This window comes from Heterodontus francisci, chromosome 3 (genome assembly GCF_036365525.1).
Source record: "Heterodontus francisci isolate sHetFra1 chromosome 3, sHetFra1.hap1, whole genome shotgun sequence".
NCBI classification, from domain to species: domain Eukaryota; kingdom Metazoa; phylum Chordata; class Chondrichthyes; order Heterodontiformes; family Heterodontidae; genus Heterodontus; species Heterodontus francisci.
In genome coordinates, this window is record NC_090373.1 from 161,216,847 (window position 1) to 161,235,089 (window position 18,243).

Genomic DNA, 18,243 nt, shown 5'->3' on the forward strand with positions numbered 1-18,243 from the left:
GGTTGATGTTCGGCACAGACTCGGTGGGCCGAAGGGCCTGTTTCAGTGCTGTATCTCTAATCTAAAAAAAAAGTCAGAGGCTGGATACTCTGTGATGAATTGCTCACCTCCCAGCTCCCCAAAGCCTGTCCACCATCTACCAAAAACAGATCAGGAGCGTGATAGAACACTCCTAACTTGCCTGGATGCGTGCAGCTCCAACAATACTCAAGCAGCTCGACACCATCCAGGACAAAGCAGTCCACTTGATCAGCAACCCACCCACCATCTTAAACATTCACGTCCTCTCCCAATGGCTGCAGTGTGTACAATTTACAGGATGCACCAAGGCTTCTTTGACAGCACCTCAAACCTGTGACCTCTATCGCCTAGTAGGGCAAGGGCTACAGGCACATGGGAACACAGTCACCTTCAGGTCCTCCTCAGTCAATTATCATCATGACTTGGAGATATATTGCTGTTCCTACATCACTCGGTCGAAATCCTGGAACTGCCTCCCTAACAGCACTGTGTGTGTACCTTCACTACAGACTTCAGCAGTTCAAGGAGGCAGCAAGGGCAATTAGGGATCGTCAAATAAATGCTGGCCTTCCCAGCAAAGCCCAAGCACTTGAATAAAAAAAGTCAGCCCTTTCCTGCTAATTGCAGAGTAACTTGCCACCTGGTGAAAATATTCTCTACTTAACCACAAGATATGGCTTTCATAGGTGTAAGACCTTCTAACCATTAAATGGTCAGGCCAGTTCTAACACAACTGTCGTCCATCAGAATATACTGTGCATGAAATGGTACATTTTCATACTATCATTAGTGTATCCTCTAACTTAGCACAGGCACTGTCGCTAGAGATCTGCTTGTACTAAGTAAAAAGCAAGCTTTTCCCTCATTAGCAAAGGCTTTGAGGCAAATCTAAGGTGCGAATGTTGGACCAGAATCTAACTGGTAGATTCATATCAACATTATAGCCATAAGAGCAGGGGCAATTGCTAGGCACTCAGACTAATGGTACACTTCCTGAACCCTCTACAAAGCTCGAGTCAAGAGTGCAATATTATATTCACAGGCACACCACCACTCAAGAAGCTCACCATCCAGGCTAGAGCAGCTTGCTTGACTGGAATCACTACCACTGGACTCAATATTCTCTTCCTTCAGCACTGATGCATTGTGGCTGCAGTATGAATAAACTACTGGATGCACTGCAGAAACTCAGTAAGCCTGCTTTGACAGGACTTCTCTCCAGAGTGACCTCTGCCACTAAGAAGGACAAAGCAGCAATATCATGGCAAGACCACCTGAGCCATACAGCACCCATCTCTTCATTCAGGCTAAGTTAATATCCTGGAATTTGTTACCCAACACCATTGTGGGAGTACCATCATAAGGACTACAGCAGTTCAAGGGGAAGGCCACCATTGCCTTCTCAGGTAAACTAGGAAAGGGTAATAAATATGGCTTTACAAGGATCGCCCACATACACAGAACAAAACTGCTTTCTGGATGATCCAGACTAGTGGATCAATTCTAGTCCATCTTCTATACCAATTACATTAATGTGCCAAGCCAATAAGGAATTGAAAAGCACTTTGATATTGGTGCCTAGATGACACTCAAGTGATGAACCCAAGTACCACTCTCCCCTTTCTACTGATTTTGGTTAGAAATCCAATTGAAAGTGGCCCACATTTTTTGTGCCCCCATCCTCAGGACTCTCATCATCGGGTCCCAGGGACACAGGCTTCAACCTTAGCTTCAAAGATAAACAGCAATCCTGCCAACTGCATGATACTGGTGCAAAAGTGTTCAGAATGTTTATTTAACTGCTCTGCATTTCAACCTTCTTAGGCAGTCCCTCGGGAACGAGGATAACTTTCTTGCACTCCAGGGTTGTGAGTCCTTAGGTGACTGAATAGTCCAATGCTGGATCAGCACACGCTGCCACCAGTGGGGGGGGGGGGGGGGCAGATGGCGTTTGGTGAGGCGAGTGAAAGGGATGCTTGAATTTCCAAACCGCTCCTTCCGCTGTTTGCGCTTGGTCGCTGCCTGGGCATGTTGACGTTGTTCGAACTGGCTGGCACCTTCACAGATGCTTCTGGCCTTCTCCTGCCTGCCGTGGGTCACTCAAGACAGTAATATCAATGTTGTAGCAGCGGAGAGCTATGATAGCGGTGTGACGTTCAGGTCTGTCACTGCTGGGGTTGCCCACAAGAATCTTGATATTCCAGGACCCGAAGTTCATTTTGAGGGGGTGGAAGACGCTTGTGCGCAGGATCTTTGAATGTGGGGTGGCCGTTTCACACCACGCAGTCCGAGCGAAGCAAGGTCTTTGTCCAATGGCAGGGATGACGATTGGAGACCAGGCTCCACTACACTGACAGGGACTAATACATACACATGTCCAGCTGGCGAGCCTGGATGCAGGCCGTGTGGATGTGTCAGGGTGTTCTTTCCAGCTTAATTTATTTATTTATTTAGAGATACAGCACTGAAACAGGCCCTTCGGCCCACCAAGTCTGTGCCGACCATCAACCACCCATTTATACTAATCCTGCATTAATCCCATTACCCTCTCACATCCCCACCTTCCCTCAATTCCCCTACCACCTACCTATACCAGGGGCAATTTATAATTGCCAATTTACCTATCAACTTGCAAGTCTCTGTCTGTGGGAGGAAACCGGAGCACCCGGCGAAAACCCACGTGGTCACAGAACTTCCAAACTCCGCACAGGTAGTACCCAGAGGCGAACCAGGGTCGCTGGAGCTGTGAGGCTGCGGTGCTAACCACTGCGCCGCCCACGAAGGGTTCCAGAGAGCCCATGGAGCAGGCTTTCAGCTACCCCTTCAAGAACACCCTTCAGTTCTGCATTTCAACAACGTAATGCTGACATGGTAAACTATAGGAACAATTCATGCTTCCTAGTGCCTAGAGCTGTATAAAAGTAGATAACATGCAACTAATGACAGGTATGTCAAGATTCTGCACTTCCTGACAGCCTGAGATGGCAACCGGAACAATTGACACAATCCAGGCTAGAGGCACATGTACTCCCAGAGGAACCAAAAGGATGATTTTGGTTTTTATTAGACTAGAGAAATGTTTTTGGCACACCTCTGTCTTATTAAGCAGGCAATTGCCGAGTAAAGCAACAATTAACGAGGGCAGCAGAGCCGAATGTCATTGCCACACCTATGGAAGCTAACCTTGTAAGGAGAGTGATCAAAAAAAAGTTCTTTGGGATACACCAGAGGTGACTGCAAAGGCAGGAGAAGCCATTGGTGGCAATGTAATGCCTATGTTGTAACAAATATGAGCAGAACCAAGAGAAGGCATTCCCAGGAAAGTAGAATCAGACATAAAATCAAGAAATGCTGGAAATACTCAGCAGGTCTGGCAGCATCTGTGGAGAGAGAAACAGAGTTAACGTTTCAGGTCAGTGACCCTTCATCAGTGGGTTGAGGAGGAGACAGGGGAGAAACTGCAGAGAATGAGATGGATGAAGCTTGGTTGGGTGGAGCCAAAAGTAACCAAGATTTCAAAGCTGGTACATACAACCCAACCTAATGGGTGGAAAACTGCTTAGTTGTTCTGTGTAGGCAGGCTGGGCTCATCAGCAATGTTTCCAACTTTGAAACCTGCAACAATAACCTCTTCTGTTGGGTCTTGGACCTTCAGAGGCCACAGTACTGCCTTAGAATTTATGGATAATAATGATCTGATTGAGAACAGTCAACATGAATTTATGAATGGGAAATCATGTTTGACAAACCTGTTGGAGGATGCTATTAACAGAATTGATAAAGGGAAGTTGGTGGATATGGTATACTTGGATTTTCAGAAGGCTTTTGATAAAGTCCCCTACAGGAGGTTGGTCAGCAAAATTAAAGCACATGGGATAGGAGGTAATATACTGGCATGGATTAAGGATTGGTTAACAGGCAGGAAGCAGAGAGTAGGAATAAATGGCTCATTGTCGTGTTGGCAGGCTGTGACTAGTGGAGTACCGCAGGGATCAGTGCTTGGGCCCCAGTTGTTCACAATATACATCAATAATTTGGATGCGAGGAAAATGCAAAGCGGCTTCAAGGGGATTTGGACAGACTTAGTGAGTGGGGAAAAATGCGGCAGATGGAATATAATGTGGAAAAATGTGAGGTTATCCACTTCAAAGTGATTCTCGACAATGCAGCCAATGGGGACGTCATCCGACTGCGCCAACCTGAGCAAACGGGCTCCTGCTCTCTGCACGTGCGCTGCGTTCCGCATTGCCAGGACCGGTTGGCGCATGTGCGGATGACATCATCACCTAAATTGCCAGGACTGGTACACGCATGCCCAGATGACGTCATCGCATAACGCGGGAGAGCAAGCAGAAAAGCGGGGAGAGCGCAGGGCGTAGGAGAGAGAGTGGGCGAAGACCTTGGTGGTGGTGGCAGCGGGTGCGCTCTCCTCCTGCCTCCCCGTCTGCTCTCTCCGGCCATTTCCCCCCCACCCACCCGCCCTCTCCGGCTATTCCCCAGCCAGCCAATCTGCCATTGTATGCTGCTATGTGTTTACGTTGCCATTGTGTCATTATTTGAGCAGTGCCATCTTTAGTCCTGGCAGCTGCCTGAACGTCACTGACTGTGACGCTTAGGTTGAACAGGCTGCATTTGCACATGTGTCAGTACAGCGCCACCTGGTGGCTGCATTATCAGCAAATGCAGCCTATCCACTTTGGTAGGAGGAACAGATGTGCAAAGTATTTCTTAAATGGTAAGAGATTAGCAAGCGTAGATATACAAAGGGACCTCGATGCCCTTGTCAATAAGTCACTGAAAGCTAACATGCAGGTACAGCAAGCCTTTATTGCAAGAGGATTTGAGTACAGGAGTAGTGAAGTCTTGCTTCAATTGTATACAACCTTGGTTAAACCGCACGGAGTGGTGTGTGCCGTTTTGGTCTCCTTACCTTAGGAAGGATATTATTGCCATAGAGGGAGTGCAACAAAGGTTCACCAGACTAGATCCTGGGATGGTGGGACTGTCCTATGGAGAGAGATTGGGAAAACTGGGCCTGTATTCTCTAGAGTTTCAAAGAATGAAAGGTGATCTCATTGAAACCTACAAAATACTTAAAGGGATAGACAGGGTGGATGCAGCTAAGATGTTTCCCCTGGTTGGAGAGTCTAGAACCAGGGGGGGACACTTTCAAAATAAGGGGGAAGCCACTTAGGACAGAGATGAGGCGAAATTTATTTACTCAGAGGGTTGCGAATCTTTGGAATTCTCTACCCGAGAGGGCTGTGGAAGCTCAGCCATTGAATATGTTTAAAGCAGAGATTGACAGATTTCTAAATACAAATGATATAAAGGAATATGAGGATAGTGTGGGAAAAAGGCATTAAAGTGGATGATCAGCAATGATCATACTGAATGGCAGGGCAAGCTTGATGGGCTGAATGGCCTACTCCTGCTCCTATGTGCCACTTCCTAGTTGCCTCACAAGTCAAGGCTGTCTGCATTATTACAGGTAAGAAAAATGGAAGTGTTAATTGGAAGCAGCAAATTAAGATGCACCCATTAGACTTCTCCACTGAAGCTTTCTGGAAAAAAAGCATACCAAAGCTCTGGAATTTGATTCATCTTTTTTTTTTAAACTATCTATTTACTTAATTATTTTACTTTTGACAATAAGTTTAATGTTATTATACCAATATTAATATATCAACACTGATTACCAAAGAAATCTAACATACTGAAATAGCACGCACAGTCAAGCATAAAGGTTTTGAACCACCGAGTAAAATGTTACTTGATGCAACAAATATCACATGAATAGGCTTGGAAGAAAAAAAATATCTACGAGTGCTAGAAAATTCTAAGCTTATACAACATTTGTATTACAGGTGACTAGGACAATAATAAAAAGCAGACAAACACCTCCAGAGCATGCTGAAATTTGAAGCCATCACCAAAGTGCAATACCCATAAGGATTTGAGGAGCTATCATTTCTCTTCATAGGCAAGAGTATTCTACTTAAATGTTAAACGTAAATAAATTAAATGTCTTAAAAGCTCTGCAAATGTCAAAAATATTAAAATCAAGATAAACCAAAGTAACTTCTCTATGATAAACTTCCAACTTTTAACATTGCCAGCCCATCTGCTAATCCATGCCTTTGTCACCTTCAGATTCAACATTTCCAATGCTCTCTTTACCCAAAGCTCTGCTGCCTGCATTCTATTCCATACCAAGTCCCAATCACCCATCACTACTGTATTTGCTAACCTATCCAGGCTGCTGACCCTCCAATGCCTCAAATTTAAAATTCTCTCCCCTTCTCTAATATAATCCCACCTCTCTGCATTCCTCTCCTGTTTCCTCCCTTTCACTCCACCACAGGCAGCCAAACTTTCAACCATATAATAAAAACAAAACACTACAGATGCTGGAAATCAAATAAAAACAAAACGTTTCAGCTACCTAAGCGGTACACTTCAGACTTCCCTACATAACTACCTCCACATCTGAACCTGAAGGACTTTTTTGCACTACTTAACATATACAAAAGCAAAATACTGTGGATGCTGGAAATCAAATAACAGAAAATGCTGGAAACACTCAGCAGGCCTGTCAGCATCTGTGGAGAGAGAAAAATAGAGTCAATGTTTCAGGTCTGTTTCTGTCTCCACAGATACTGCCAGACTTGCTAAGTGTTGCCAGCATTTTGTTCTAATTACCATTATCAGATGTTCGTCACTCCCTCACTTTATTTTTTGGGCATTTCACTAAATTTGGAAAAGTGGTGCTGTATAGACCTCACGGTATCACATCTTTTATTTTTCCACTTGGAGTGGCATGAGGGGGGCTGAGGGGAGATTTGATTGAAATGTACACATTTGTGAGGGGTCTGAATAGAGTGGATTCTGAGGGCCTATTTACCTTCACAGAGGTCAGCGACTAGGAAGCATAGATTTAAAGTGATTGGTAGAAAGATTAGAGGGAAATGAAGAACATTTTTTCATTCAGAGCGTGGTAGGGGTCTGGAACTCACTGCTTGAAAGGGTAGTAGAGGTAGAAACCCTCAACTCATTTAAAAGGTGCCTGGATATGCACCTCAAGTGCTGTAATTTGCAGGGCTACGGACCAAATGCTGGAAGGTGGGATTAGGCTGGGTGGCTCATTTTTCAGCTGGTGTAGACACGATGGGCAAGTGGCCTCTTTCTGTGCCGCAAACTTTCTATGATTATATGGCATGCCAACCAGAAACAGAATTAGCATTTTATTTTTTAACCATGTGGCTGCTTTTCATGCAGTCAGAGCTGCTCATTATTCTGCTTTTCTCTCTGGACTAATGCTTCATCTTTCACCACAAGCATTAACACACTTTGCCTTTGTCTCAAGACAGCTTTGTCATTTAATCTCTCCTGCCATATCAAACACCTTCCCCTTTGTTCTCTCCCCCATCCCCTCCCCTTACTTAAAAACTAATTATTTTCTAACCTTTCCCAGTTCTGATGAAAGATCACAGACCTGAAACGTTAACTTTGCTTCTCTCTCCACAGATGCTGCCAAATCTGCTGAGTATTTCCAGCACTTTTTGTTTTTGTTTCAGAATTAGCAAACCTTAGCCTTTTCCTTAAATGACTTGGGACGTTTTCCCATGTTAAAGGCTGTATATGAACGCATGTTGTTGAGCACAGCACAATATACATACCAGCCCGACAATGGTATCTTTAGTAGCACTTTTGTTTAATAGGTGTTAAACTCTAGGTTCCCCTTTTAAACGGATCATAGTACTGTACCTTTTCACAATTATTGCAGAGCAGACATTCCCTCACAGACCTGCCTCTGGTTCTTGCGTTTGCTACGGTTGCGAGTCTCATTTTGACGTTACTCAATTATCTCAAAACAAAGCCACAATATAACCTTACTTCCCGCTTATTGGCAGCTGCAGAACTACGATTGCAACACACAGCGCATGTTTAAATACTGTGATGGCACAAACAACCACTCCAAGTCAATCACCAGATGCAGTCGCCGATTGGCGGCTCTGAACCAGTGGCAGACAGGCTCCGCAATTACTGATCACTCAAAAGCTGCATTAAGTAGGGCGGAAGGAGCGGCATTTCATACAGTCAATCAGAAGAGTAGCAACACGCCTACGTCTGGGGGAGGCCGACAAGTTACAAATCATTGGATGGAAAACAAAACTGACCTTTGACAAAACTTTAAGAAAAACAAAGTACGTGGGTTGCTCCTCCCCGATGGACATCTGTCTCCCCACTCACATCACGGACCCCGACAGAGACTACCATCCCCGCCAACTGTTCGCCGCCACACCCCAAAAAAACAAGAATAAAATTGTAATATATTCTTCTTTTGCCTTTATATTTGTCTTGCCATTTCACTACACCAGCAAATCATTGAAGTTTTGGAGAAACACATTTAAATACGGAAGGAGGTATCTGAACACAAAGCATCGCAACAACCGTCTCTTCCCCACCAAACTCCCTTTTGGACCCGGAAAATAAACTTTATTAAATACAACTGTATGATGATAAAGTTTATTCAGCATCTCTAAATAAATCAGTTACCTAACAGCATCCGTCTTTTAAATGGCTTCTAGTTTTTACTTGCATAATTGTTTTTGAAAGTATATCCCAAGTGTTAATCACTCGGTGCAAGACAAATGAATTTCAGGACAATTATCCTAATTTGCCTTTTACCAGTTTAAGCATATTCCTCCCTTTTCGCTTTCATAGCAAGAAATCGTATTGCTGTGGATTTGCATTTTGTTTGCCTCAACAACATTTCATCACCTAAAATTGACAAACCCGTCAGCACATTTGCAACTGGCTTTCACGCCGCTGCTGATCTCGTACTTTGCAACCAATGAGTAGTAAATATACAGGGAGCTCGAGTCTGTGCACTGGCCAAATCCAGTTTGCTTACAGTTGAAGGTCTAGCTTAGACCTCGTATCAGAACAATTCAAATCATATGATTTAATCATGGCTTGCATCTGTTGCTGTTTGCAGTTACATATACCTATCTTTTTAATAATTATACCACAACACCCAAACATTTCAGCTTTCTTCAAAAAACATACATTACTAAATACATCAAGATGAAGAGAATTTACAAAATACTGAGTTAAAACACTAAAATTTAGTTGCATTTGTTTAGTATCCTTAACATTAAAAATGTCACATGGCACTTCAGAGGTATAAATCAAACAAAAATGGATGCTGAGCCAAAAGAGGAGATATTAGCAAGGGTGGCAAAAATGTTTGTCAAAGTAGTAGGTTTTAAGAAGGATCTTGAGGAGAGGTAGATGGTGTCAGACAGGGTTGGGAGGGAAATCTAGAACATGAGGCCTAGATAGCTGAAGGCTCGGCAGCCAATTGATGGGGTAAAGGGAAGGGGTAATGCACAGAAGGCCAGAGTCAGAGGTACAGTTTTAAACAATTCTTTTGAGTGCATGTGCCAGCATTTGCTGCCCCTCCTAATTACCCTTGACAATGGGGGGAGGCAGGTTAACCCATCAAGGAATTTAAACATGAGACTGAAAATTTTAAATTTGAGATAGTGAGGGATCAGGAGCTAATGCAGGTTAGAAAAGTCAGGGGTGGTGGTGAGCGGGACAGGATATGGGTAGCAGAGATTTAGATGAGCTGAGGTTTACTGAGGATGGGAGGCCAGTGGAGACATTGGAATAGTTGAGTTGGAGGTGAAAAAGGTACATATGAGTGTTTTATCAGCAGATGAACTGAGGCAGAGTCCAAGACAGGCGATGTTACGGAGATGGACATAGGTAGTCTTTGTGATGGAGCAGTTACTTTGGTTTTGTTTCATTTCAGATTTTCAGACTTGTTATTTGTGAAGTGGGGTTTGAAGCTCAGCTCAGCTTCCAGTAGGATGCTGAGATTGCAGATAGTTGGGTTCAGCCTGAGTGTGTCTAAATGGGATGACAATGTGACAAGTTACTGAGTTTGTGGCAGCTTTTGCAAAGGTTTAATCGGAGAAAAGTCATAGCTTCTCCATGTTTGGATATCAGACTAGTCTGAAAACAGAGGCAATAGAGGGGCTGAGAGGGGTGGTGGAAAGGTAGAGCTCGATTTCCCTCAGCATAAGTGTTGAAGCTGACCCTACGTCTGCAGGTGGGCAGCATGTAGATGAGGATGTTGAAGTGGCCAAGGACAGATCTTTGGAGTACACAAGGTTTCGGTATGGGAGCAAGAAGTGAAGCAATTGCTGGAGATGCTCTGGCTATCATCAGATAGTTAAACATGGAACTAAAAAGGAGCAAATCCCAATGAGCTGACCAAAAGAACAAAGGTGCTGGTGGAGGAAGGCGTGGTCAGGTGTTTCAAAAGCTACAGAGGGTTGAAGGGTTGGACAATATACCTCAATCACAGAGGATGTCATTTATGACTTTGATTAGGGTTATTTCAGTGCTGTGGCAAGGATGGAAACCTGACTGGAGAGATTCAAAAATGGAGCCTCAGGAAAGATAAGCACGAAATTGGGGGGAACAATACATTCAAGAGCCATGGAGAGAAAAGGGAGGTTGAAGATAGGACAGTCAATTACAAGGATTTACGTGTCGAAGGTGGGTTATTGAGAAGTGGAGTAATAACAGTGAGGGGAACCTGAGGAGAGGTAACCATTTACAATTGTCAGCCAGCATGGAGATCAGGGAAGAAAGTTGGGTGGTCAGCAGGTTAGTTCGAATGGAGTAAAGGGAGCAGAGGTAGGATTTCTGTACAAAAAAAACACATGCATTGCTCAAGTTTTGCTCTCAATTTTAGAAATTTAAACTCCTGAATATATTTTAATAGTTTTTACTTCTCCCTCCAACCAGTCTCATTTCTTGGACATACAAATGGGGCTGCTTCTCTACCCTGCAAACCACACCCCACCCGCCCCCACCAACCTCGGTACAGATAACAAAATGAAGTCAAGAATGTGCAGTTGTCAGAACTGTAGAACTGAAAAATCACTATTTCAATCGGCATATTTTAAGTTTTTTCAGTTCTGATGAAAAATTGAAGACCTGAAACATTAACTTTGTTTCTCTTTCCACAGATCCCTGCTGTGTATTTCCAGCACTTTCTGTTTTTATTTCAGATTTCCAGCATCTGCAGTATTTCACTTTTATGATGTATTTTATGTACTGTGTGAAACCTGTTGACATGGTCATTTGCATAATTGTAAAGTGTACATTTAAACCACAATCAACAACTTTCATATGGTGCCTTTAACATAGTAAAACATCCTAAGGCACTTCACATGAGCATTATCAAACAAAATCTGACAAGAGCCATCTTAAAGGAGCAGAGGTTGAGGGAGGGAATTCCAGACTAGGGCTGAAGCAGCTACGGTAATGGCCGTCAATGGTGGGGTGAGGCCAGAAATGAAGGGACTGAGAGATCTCAGGCTTGTAGGACGGAAAGAAATTAGAGATAAAAGGGGTGTGGCCATTAAAGGATTTGAACACAAGAGAAGTTTAAAAACAAGGCATTGCCTGAACAGGAGTCAATATAGGGGAGCAAGTATGGGGTGATGGGTGAACAGGACTTGGAGGCATTGGTGAAGCCACACCTGTAGTGCTTTGTGTAGTGTTGGTCTCCTTTCCCAAGAAAGGTCATAATTGCTCTAGAGGGAGTGCCACAAAGGTTCACTATACTGGTTCCTGGCAAGAATGGATTGTCCTAGGAGGAGAGATTGCATAGACCAGGCCAATATTCCCTGCAGTTTAGAAGAATAACAGGTGATTTAATTGAAACCTATAAAATTGTGGGACTCGACAAGGTAATACTGAGAAAATGTTCCCCCTGGCTGGGGAATCTGGAACACGATGTTGCAGCCTCAGAATAAGGGGTCAGCCATTTAGGACTGCGATAAGGAGAAAATCTTTCACTTAGAGGGTGTGAGTCTTTGGAACTCTGTAGCCCCGAGAACTGTGGATGCTCAGTTGTCAAGTATTTTCAAGACAGAGGTCAACAGATTTTTGGTTACTAAGAGAATTAAAAGATATGGAGATAGTGCAGGAAGGTGGAGTTCACAGAATCACAAAATAACACAGTGCAGAAGAGGCCCTTCGGCCCATCGAGTCTGCACTGATGCATTAAAGACACCTAACCTGTCTACCTAATCTCATTTGCCAGCACTTGGCTCGTAGCCTTGAATGTTATGACATGCCAAGTGCTCATCCAGATACTTTTTAAGAGGATGTGAGGCAACCCGCCTCTACCACACTCTCAGGCAGTGCATTCCAGACCGTCACCACCCTCTGGGTAAAAAAGTTCTTCCTCAAATCCCCCTTAAACCTCCTGCCCCTCACCTTAAACTTGTGTCCCCTCATAACTGACCCTTCAACTAAGGGGAACAGCTGCTCCCGATCCATCCTGTCCAGGCGCCTCATAATCTTGAACACCTCGATCAGGTCACCTCCGCCCACCCCCCCCAGTCTTCTCTGCTCCAGCGAAACAACCCAAGCCTATCCAACTTCTCTTCATAGCTTAAATGTTCCATCCCAGGCACCATCCTGGTGAATCGCCTCTGCACGCCCTCCAGTGCAATCACATCCTTCCTATAATGTGGCTACCAGAATTGCACATAGTACTCCAGCTGTGGCCTTACCAAAGTTCATCGAATACTTCCATGTCACATTACTCCTTCCAAAGTGCATCACCTCACACTTTTCAGGGTTAAATTCCATCTGCCACTTTTGTGCCCATCTAACCATCCCGTCTATATCTTCCTGTAAACCAAGACACTCAACCTCACTGTTAACCACTCAGCCAATCTTTGTGTCATCCGCGAACTTACTGATCCTACCTCCCACATAGTCATCTATGTCATTTACATAAATTACAAACAAGAGGGAACCCAGCACAGATCCCTGTGGTACACCACTGGACACAGGCTTCCAGTCACTAAAACAGCCGTCTGTCATCACTCTCTGTCTCCTACAGCTAAGCCAATTTTGAATCCACCTTATCAAGGTGTCACATGTGCATTTGCTTTCTTGATAAGTCTCCCATGTGGGACCTTGTCAAAGGCTTTGCTGAAACATCAACTGCACTACCCTCATCTACACACCTGGTCACATGCTCAAAAAATTCAATCAAATTTGTTAGGCATGACCTTCCTCTGACAAAGCTATGCTGACCACTCCTAATCAAATTTTGCCTCTCCAAGTGGAGATAGATTCTCTCCTTCAGAATTTTCTCCAACAGTTTCCCTACCACTGACGTGAGACTCACTGGTCTATAGTTCCCTGGCTTATCTCTACAAGCTTTCTTAAATAGTGGGACCACATTAGCTGTTCTCCAGTCCTCTGGCACCTCCCCGGTGGCCAGAGGAATTAAAAATTTGGGTCAGAGCCCCTGCAATCTCCACCCTCGCCTCCCACAGCATCCTGGGACACAAATCATCTGGACCTGGAGATTTGTCCACTTTTAAGCCTTCCAAAAGCTCCAATACCTTGTCACTCCCTATGACAATTTGCTCAAGAACCTCACAGTCTCTCTCTCCGAGTTCCATATCTACATCCTCATTCTCTTGGGTGAAGACCGATGTGAAGTATTTGTTCAACACCCTACCAATGTCCTCTGGCTCCACCCACATATTTCCCCCTTGGTCCCTAATGGGTCCTACTCTTTCCCTGGTTATCCTCTTCCCATTGATATACTTACAGAATATCTTGGGATTTTCCCTACTTTTACCAGCCAGAGCTTTCTCATGTCCCCTCTTTGCTCTCCTAATTGCTTTCTTAAGCTCCATCCTACACTTTCTGTACTCCACTAATGCTTCCAATTGTTTGCTCTCCTTTGTATTTGCTAAAAGCCTCTCTTTTCCTACTCATCGTACCCTGAATGTTTCTGGTCATCCATGGTTCTCTGGACTTGTTGCTCCTACCTATTACCCTAGAGGGAACATGTTGGGCCTGTACCCTCCCCATTTCCTTTTTGAATGCCCCCCACTGTTCTTCTGTAGATTTCCCGACAAGTAACTCTTTCCAGAACATCATGGGGCAGGATGTCAGAAATGCTCCATCCATCAATATTGGCGACCACGCTCTGGAAGTGGTTCAAGAGTTCACCTACCTAGGCTCAACTATCACCAGTAACCTGTCTCTAGATGCAGAAATCAACAAGCGCATGGGTAAGGCTTCCACTGCTATGTCCAGACTGGCCAAGAGAGTGTGGGAAAATGGCGCACTGACACGGAACACAAAAGTCCGAGTGTATCAGGCCTGTGTCCTCAGTACCTTGCTCTACGGCAGCGAGGCCTGGACAACGTATGCCAGCCAAGAGCGACGTCTCAATTCATTCCATCTTCGCTGCCTTCGGAGAATACTTGGCATCAGGTGGCAGGACTATATCTCCAACACAGAAGTCCTTGAAGCGGCCAACACCCCCAGCTTATACACACTACTGAGTCAGCGGCGCTTGAGATGGCTTGGCCATGTGAGCCGCATGGAAGATGGCAGGATCCCCAAAGACACATTGTACAGCGAGCTCGCCACTGGTATCAGACCCACCGGCCGTCCATGTCTCCGTTATAAAGACGTCTGCAAACGCGACATGAAATCGTGTGACATTGATCACAAGTCGTGGGAGTCAGTTGCCAGCATTCGCCAGAGCTGGCGGGCAGCCATAAAGACAGGGCTAAATTGTGGCGAGTCGAAGAGACTTAGTAGCTGGCAGGAAAAAAGACAGAGGCGCAAGGGGAGAGCCAACTGTGCAACAGCCCCAACAAACAAATTTCTCTGCAGCACCTGTGGAAGAGCCTGTCACTCCAGAATTGGCCTTTATAGCCACTCCAGGCGCTGCTTCACAAACCACTGACCACCTCCAGGCGCGTATCCATTGTCTCTCGAGATAAGGAGGCCCAAAAGAAAAGAAACTCTTTCCAGTCTACCTTGGCCAGATCCTGCCTTATTTTACTAAAATTCACTCTCCCCCAATCCAAAACCTTTTCTTGCAACTTGTCTATTTCTTTCTCCATAACAAGCTTAAATTGTACCATGTTGTGGTCGCTATCACCAAAATGGTCCCCCACCAACACATCAACCACCTGTCCGGCTTCATTTCCCAGAATTAGGTCCAGCAATGCACCCTCCCTTGTTGGATCCTCTACATATTGACCTAAAAAGTTCTCCTGTATACATTTTAAGAACTCCACTCCACCTTAACATGATGACTATCCCATAGTTGAAATCACCTAATATAATTACCCTATTATTATTTTACATACCTCTGCAATTGTGCACATATTTGCTCCTCAATTTCCCGCTGACTGTCTGGGGGTCTATAATAAACACCTAGCAATGTGGTTGTCCCTTTTTTATTCCTAAACTCTACCCATAAAGCTTCATTTGATGCCCCCTCCAAGATATCATCTCTCCTTACTGCAGTAACTCCTTAACTAATATTGCAATGCCCCCTCCTCTTTTACCCCCTCCTCCGTCTCGCCTGAAGATTCTATATCCCAGGATATTGAGCTGCCAATCCTGCCCCTCCCTCAACCATGTCTCCGTGATGGCTACTATATCACAATTCCACGTGTCAATCCTTGCCCTTAACTCATCCGTTTTTCCTGTAATACTCCTGGCATTAAATTAGAGGCCATCCATCCTGGTCTTACTCCCTTGAAATGTACTTCCACTGTATACCCTCTGACTTGTTAGCTTTCCTGTGTTTAGCTGTGTCCCTATTCTGCTAGGAGTCTGCATCCCCTCCCCCTGCCAAATTTGTTTAAACTCCTCCCAACAGCACTAGCAAACCCGCCAGCAAGGGTGTTAGTCCCCCTCTGGTTCAGATGTAGACCGTCCTGCTTGTACAGGTCCCACCTTCCTCAGAAACGGTCCCAGTGGTCCAGGAATCTAAAACCCTCCCTCCTGCACCAACTCTTAAGCATTCATCTGTGCTATTCTCCTATTTCTATACTCGCTAGCACATGGCACTGGGAGTAATCCAGAGATTACAACCCGAGGGGTCTGGCTTTTTAGTCTGCTGCCTAACTCCCTGAATTCTTGATGAAAGACCACATCCCTCTTTCTACCTATGTCATTGGTACCAACATGTACCATGACCTCTGCCTCATCACCCTCCCCCTTCAGGATGCCCTGCAGCCATTCAGTGACATCCCGGACCCTGGCACCAGGGAGGCAACACACCATCCTGGAGTCATGTTGACGGCCACAGTGGCGCCTATCTGTTCCCCTGACTATAGAATCCCCTATTACTATTGCTCTCTCTTTCCCCCTTCCTGTGCAGACAGGCTGCTAGTGGTGCCAGAAGCTTGGCTCTGTCCGCACTCCCTGGAGGAACCAGCCTCATCAGCCTCCAAAATGGAATACCGATTTGCAAGCGGGACCCCAGGGGACTCCTGAACTACCTGCCTGATTCTGTTGGACTGCCTGGTGGTCACCCATTCCCTTCCTTCCTCAAGTCCCTTCAGCTGCGGTGTGACCACCTCTCTATACATGCTATCCACGATGCTCTCAGACTCACGGATGCTCCACAGTGTTTCCAGCCGCCGTTCCAGCTCTGAAACCCGAGCTTCCAGGAGCTGCAGCTGGACACACTTCCTGCACACATGCTGGTCCCGGGGACTGGAAATGTTCCCGGATTCCCACATGCAGCAAGAGGAGCAAACCACGGCTTTAAACTCTCCTGCCATGACTAAACTCTTTAATTTTAAAACTTTAGAAGACTATTATAATTTTAAAAATCAACTAAGTCTTGCTAAAACAATGACTTACAATTCAATCCAGTTTGAAAAATACCCACCAGGACTTACCAGTCGGCTGTGCTCTGTGGAAACTCTCGGCTCCCCTCACTCTTTGAGGACAGGTAGGAAATGAAAAGAGCTCCTCGCTCCCTCCTCACCGAACTCCCTCAGTCACAAAACTCACACTTTAGCACTCTAATGCAACCCAAGTCAGCACTCTAGTGCAAACAAAGTCAGCACTGTAAGATGGCCCACTTTTATCCTGTCTGACTCTAGCCCCTGAAAACCTGTTTAAGCCAATTATCTAATTAACAAGGTGCAGCTGCAAGCAGAGCCTGAGCGAACTCTGTTAAAAGCTGGTCTTAAACTCTTAGGAGTTGAGGTAGATGACCAGCCATGACCTTGTTGAATGGCAAAGCAGGCTCGAAGGGCCAAATGGCCTACCCCAACTCCTAGTTCTTATATTAGGACACGGGTAGCAGAGTTTGAGATGAGATGAAGTTTACAGAGGATAGAAGGTGGGAGACCAGATAAGAGAGCTTTGGAATAGTCGAGTATGGCAATACAAAAGCACGGATGACGAACACAAATTAAGCCTTACTCTGCTGTGCATAGTGCAGTGCATTTGTCTCATTTCTGTTGCTTCATTATAATAGCAGCTTTCCTCATAGTAAAAATCAAGTTAACCACAATGTAGCACTGGCATATAACTGAAATGATGTTGGACACCCTTTTTCATCTTCTGACATGCTACTGCATGAAAAATTCAGTTGCTCATGATTCTAGATGAATTTTCCTCACTGCTGTGTAAAATTCTTTTACGCTTTTGGCATCTTTTATACATTTTTTATGTATACTCCCGTAAGTCTGTCATCATTCCCCACAAACCAGAGTGTACCTCTCTATGTTCAATATCTGTTTTTGTGGTGAGCCCATGAATCAATCAGAAACTTTACTGGACAGTTTATGAGCCCTCTATGGACTTTGGTAGGCAGTCACACAAACACCATCAGGCCGTGGCTAAGGCTATAAAATATGGAACGGATTTATAAAAAACAACATAAGCAGTAGCAAAGATTACCACAGCTAACAGAATACATGCAATCCTCTTTTAACACAGAAAGTAACTTTTGATAATATTCTTTGTAACACCCACCCTGAGACAGTGACCCAACAATAACAGTGAGGTTCTTTCTGTTGTCCTCTTGCAGCTTCCCACCATTCTCTTGATGGCCTCAGAAATACACTTCCCATGATAATACACTGGTACCCTTTTATGTATGAACATGTAGCATGATCAAAAACATCTCCCTCAAAATCAAATAAAGTCTATAGTTTCCATTTAATGTGTGTCAGTCCATCTTTCATCTGACTGCAAATTCCCTTGGTCTTAATAAACCATCCACAATGCAATGCAACAATTAAAGCAACAACCAAATGTTCTTGAAATTAACAAGTTATTGAACAATGAAAGCCAACTGGTGTAAATTCAACTGGTCTGTCTCTAGAAATG

General features: G+C 44.7%; 1 protein-coding gene across 3 annotated transcripts in view; it reads right to left on the reverse strand.

Moving 5' to 3' along the window:
• Positions 1 to 18,243, reverse strand: part of sesn1 (sestrin 1) — a 192,545-nt gene that overhangs the window by 20,008 nt on the left and 154,294 nt on the right. The window contains exon 1 of one of the 3 annotated variants that reach the window (XM_068027184.1): positions 7,789 to 8,060. The exons of the other annotated variants lie outside the window; for them this stretch is intronic. Coding sequence (XP_067883285.1) covers positions 7,789 to 7,869 — 81 coding nt within the window. The 5' untranslated portion in view covers positions 7,870 to 8,060. Of the gene's footprint in view, positions 1 to 7,788; positions 8,061 to 18,243 lie in introns of those variants that run through there. 3 annotated transcript variants of the gene reach the window in all.